General features: G+C 40.4%; 1 protein-coding gene across 1 annotated transcript; it reads left to right on the plus strand.

Moving 5' to 3' along the window:
• Nucleotides 1–3,011: 3,011 nt before the first annotated feature.
• On the plus strand, nucleotides 3,012–4,484 carry K441DRAFT_694284 (uncharacterized protein; the record flags this gene model as incomplete). The annotated part of the gene is made up of 6 exons (XM_067652712.1): nucleotides 3,012–3,103; nucleotides 3,199–3,203; nucleotides 3,264–3,443; nucleotides 3,500–3,940; nucleotides 4,092–4,102; nucleotides 4,362–4,484. The coding sequence occupies 6 exons, from the start codon at nucleotides 3,012–3,014 to the stop codon at nucleotides 4,482–4,484; spliced, it is 852 nt and encodes a 283-aa protein (XP_067507246.1).
• Between the last annotated feature and the right edge of the window lie 296 nt (nucleotides 4,485–4,780).

Below are 4,780 nucleotides of genomic sequence, written 5' to 3' on the forward strand. Positions count from 1 at the left end.
CCGCGGAGCATACGGTTACTCGCCATTAACTATTAAATACTACCTAGTAGCTTAGATAACACTGTACGGTTTTCCTATTTCCTCTTAAGGAGTAATAACCCTTGGCGAGGGCCTAGTAACTAGGGCCTAGGCATAAAAGATACTTAGGTATATACGTCCCGCTCGCCTTTTAGTATAGTAGTTTATAGATAAATCCCCCTTACGCCTTTAATAGGCCTTAGGGGGGGGGAGGTATGGCGTATATAGTAATGGTTAATAAGAGATAGTATATAGGGGGTAGTTAAAATACGGAATATAACTATAAGTATACAGTAATCGAACGGCAAGGCTTAGCTAGGACGTAGTAAACCCTAGCTAGGATAAGTTAGAGAAGAAAGTAGTAGTTCCTAAGGAGTTTAAACATCTAAGGAGGATAGGACGTAGCCGTAGGCCCGTAGGGCCGCCGCTACGGATAAATATGGCAAACTGGGGTTTTTTATCCTACTGAGGTAGCTTATAGGGTTTTTCCTCCCCTAAACTGCAGGGTTTTCTTCCTATAAATTATAAGTTTTCCCCCTATGACGGAGTAGTCTGCGTAGGCCTAGATAGGATCCGTATTAGACGTTAATTAAGAATTACTACTACTACTTACTACTAATTCTTATTAGTTTTAAAGTGGGCTTTAGTGAGCTAAAGTATTGTATTAAAGTTATAGTTTTTACCTATAATATAGTCGTAATAGAATGTTGCTGCCTGTTCCTTTAATATAATAGAGAAATCGTAATAGTATTAGTGGCGTTAAATTCTAACCTTATTGTAATAGTTATAAAAGACCTATAGTTTTGCTCCGAGTATATTATATAGTTCTTTTTTAAACTTCTTCTTTTTATCCAAATATACCTTTATTAGATTTGTAACTTCTTATAATAAAGGCTTACCGGTTAGCTGGAGTAGAGGAGGTAGAGGCGAAGTAACTCTAAGTAGGAGAGTACCTCTAGGTGGGAGAGTAGCTTTAGGTAGGGGGTTAGCGTTCTAGGGTTTTAATATAAATTAAAGTTGCCTTTTAAAGAATATGGGTTGTTTTTAGGTTTCCGTAGTTAATATATAATTTTAGCTTCCGTCTATATTAGTTCTTCTATACTAGTAATAACGGCCTAAATATTACTAGTAATTAGGTTACCGTTCTTAGTAATATATATCCTATTCCTATAGAGAAAGTTTTAAAAGTCCTAAATAATATTAACGTTGCTAAGTGCCTAGGTATTAGTAGTCTATCCTATAAAATTCTTCCTAAAATACTCCTATAGTTATAAGTTAGTATAGTATCTATTTTAGTAGAATATAATATAGTATAGGAGAAAGCTATTAACTTATTTTGCGGTATAAGTTATTATATTAAAGGCGAATTTGTCCTAATCTTTATTAATAAGTTTTGCGTACTTAGCTACCCCTAGTAGTAAGGAGTCTTTTTAGTTATTTAAGGTAGGCGTAGCCATATTTTTAGAGGGAGGGAAGTATTATTAGTATAGGGATTATTATTTAGTACGCGTTTATAATATGTATTTATTATTTAGTACGCGTTTATTATTTAATACGCGTTTATAATATATATTTATGGTTATAAGGCTTAGGACTAGTTTTAGCCTTAAATTATAAAGACTTATAAAGTATATTATTCTATATAATAAACGTAAGAATTTATAATCTTAAAAAGGCTTAAGACTAGTTCTAGCCTTTAGATTTTTAGATTTGTGGAAGAGTTTTATTTAAGGTTTAGGACTAGTTCTAACCTTAAAAAACAGCTTCCTCTAGCATAAGTAGTACTGGTATAGTGGCTTATCTCTTCTTAGTGGAATACCTAGCTATTCTATAGTATAATAGTGAAGTTAATTACTAATTAGTGTTGGTTATATAAGGGGATATTACGTAGCTATGGTTTATAGATAGTATAATAATTGTTATTCTTATATATATTAGGGAGGGCGAGGAGCTTAAGGCTTCTCGCTACGCTACTGCCGTGGCGACACGTGACGGCAACTTGCCGCACGTAACGGCAACTTGCCACCCGTAATGGCAATTTGCCTTATGTGGTGACCACTTGCCTTTATTCCCAATAGTTTTAGTTTTTTTAGGCCGGGTGCAGTAAGAGCTTCAAAGTTCTCTTTTATATGCTATAGTATATATAAATATAAATATAATTACCTAAAGAATCCAATATATTAATAAAATATATAATAACTCTTATAGTTAGGACGCGGCTCGTAGAAATATATTAAATATAATTTTTTAAATATTTAGCTTATGCTAAGGTTAGACGCTTTGTAGAAGATTTGCTGGTGATAGGGGTACGCAGGGGGCTGAAACTAGTTCGCGGTTCTGATTAGTCTAAGAGTTTGCAGGAGTTAGCAGGACTTGGTAGGAGTTAGTATGCGGCCCGTGCGTTGCCCCGAGTCACCTAAATCTTCTGCCGAGAGTCGGATTTATGAGATAACCTCGGACTCCAATATTCTGGGCACTTGGCTTGATATCTTATCTCAAGCCTCACACCATACTCACATAACAGGTACCGGATTTCATATATACAGGACTGATCTCATGCCACAATTTCTACTAACTGAGCTCCAGCATCTCTAGGTTTGTGCCCGTGCTTCTGCTGTGGTAACAGTGATAGAGATAAAGACAGGTGTAGATTTCTTGTGTGCGTTATGTGGTTCTCATGGTCTGATTAAACGCCTCTGTCTCGCCTCATCGCCTAGGTCTGCCGTATGGTGGAGTCCAGAAGGTATCAACTCGACATATTGTACGGCGAGGCTTTAGTGGCTGCTTCCAGAGTATTAGACAGGGCTTGAACATGGCTTGTAGTGATCCAACCCGGCGGGAGATACAAAAGGACAATCTGCTCCTTAACTTTTCCTCCTGTGTCTTCAGCTTACCATTGTGGCACCCTCCTAACTGAGGTTTTTTTTATAGTTCTGTCATTCCTTCGACATTTTCTCTAGTGCTCCATATCTTTGTCGTTGCTCAATTTGCTAATGGGGACTGACACGGGCGAGCCACGCTTCGTTGGAAGCAATTCCTCGCCTGGTCTTCTGAACAACCACCGCCTTATCAACCACAGGATCCTGTAAGCAACAGCCACTCATTCAGCTGGAAGAACTTCAACTTGCAAAAATTCTGGTCCCATTTGCGATGGTCGCATCTGTGGTTCTTCGTATTTAGTATTAGTGAGGAGCATAAGGCCTCGTCCGATATGTACTGCGACAGGTTCTAACATGGTGCAACAGGCTCTATCGCCATTTCCATCGCCGTCGTATCCAGCTGCGGCGAGCCATCTCAAGCAGACAATCGATTAGTAGTTATCCCAACCCCTGCGTTCGTCGGTTCCGACGGCGTTAGCAAAGGGTACGATTATGAATACTTTGGACTGGACTACTTACCAGATGCCTATTACATCGGACTTGCAGGTACTTGCTTTTACCCTCGCACCTCGCTCCCTGACTCAACTGCTAACGCAACCCAGGCGTATGTCGCGACCGCGACCACCATGTTACCTGCGTCCGTCATTTCCCTTCCCGCTTCAACCTAACAAACTACATCACGGCAGATCTCGACAACAGCACCTTGATCGAGCGATGGGATGCTCTCTTCCACAAGCAGGCGTACCCGTACGAAGGTCTCGTCGCCAAGCTGAGCACCGCCGCTGGCGCACTCCTCGTCTGCTCAATCCTAGTCGGAACCATCTCAACCGTCGTGATAATGTGCTCCAAGTCCGGTTTCAGCAGTTCCGCAATCATTCTGCTGATCCTTGATAGCGCTATGCTCCTCGCAGCGCTGTGTCTCTGGTCCTCGGTCTTCTTCATCGACTTCTCCATCAACAATGGGCTCGGTGACACGTGGGCCGGGGGTTACTTGCTTCAAGTCATCGGTCTTGGCTCGTGGTTAATGCTTGCTGCTTTTTTGTGTAGGCTCCTTAGTCAACCAGTCTTGCTTCTGGGCTTTGTTGGACTGCTGGTATTTTTGGCGCTATTGCCGCTGTTGGTCCTGATTGGGTGTTGTGTAGCCTGTGCTGGTGATGATGGTAGTAGCAGTTCCTCTACTAGACGCTATGATAGTGATAGTGGGGGTACGCTTTACGCCAGCTTTACAAGGGTTGTAGTAGAACGTTATGAGATTTATTCAAAGACTTAGAGTTTGCAGGTGTATTGTGTTGTAATATCGGTGGGATCCCTAATTCTTTGATATAGATTGTATAGTAGAACATATAAATATGGGTTCGAAAGAGGGTTCAGAAAAATTCCTAACACTACTAATTAATTTTGTCCAGCGCATGAATGGCAGTCATTTAGGCCTTGTTCAGCCGTAGTTTAACTGACTCACTACAGGCTCGGTATAAGGTGGTAGCTTCTCATGCCTATGAACGGAAACGGAATTTGGAGAGGCCACTTTTCGTGCACTCCAAACGAAGGCATATCGAAGAGTCTCCAAGACGTAATGGGCCTAACTAAATTAATAAGCTTAACTAGCTATGGGGATTAACATGTGTGAGATACGTTTAGAATAGGACCTGTGTGGTAATATTGAGAAATACTGTTTCATTATAATAATAAAACCAACCTAAAGCTTTATCATTTCAGGCAATTGACTAAATCTGTCAGGCAAATATCGTAAAAGGCATAATATATCTTATGCAGTGATTATATTTTTTTTCTTTCAATGTTTACTGTATAATTACAGCACCTGTTGTACCAAACGCGTGCTTACGCGTTCGGTACACCAGGTACGCGTTTACGCGTTCAGTGCA

Source organism: Cenococcum geophilum (genome assembly GCF_001692895.1).
Source record: "Cenococcum geophilum 1.58 unplaced genomic scaffold K441scaffold_9, whole genome shotgun sequence".
Lineage (NCBI taxonomy): Eukaryota > Fungi > Ascomycota > Dothideomycetes > Gloniales > Gloniaceae > Cenococcum > Cenococcum geophilum.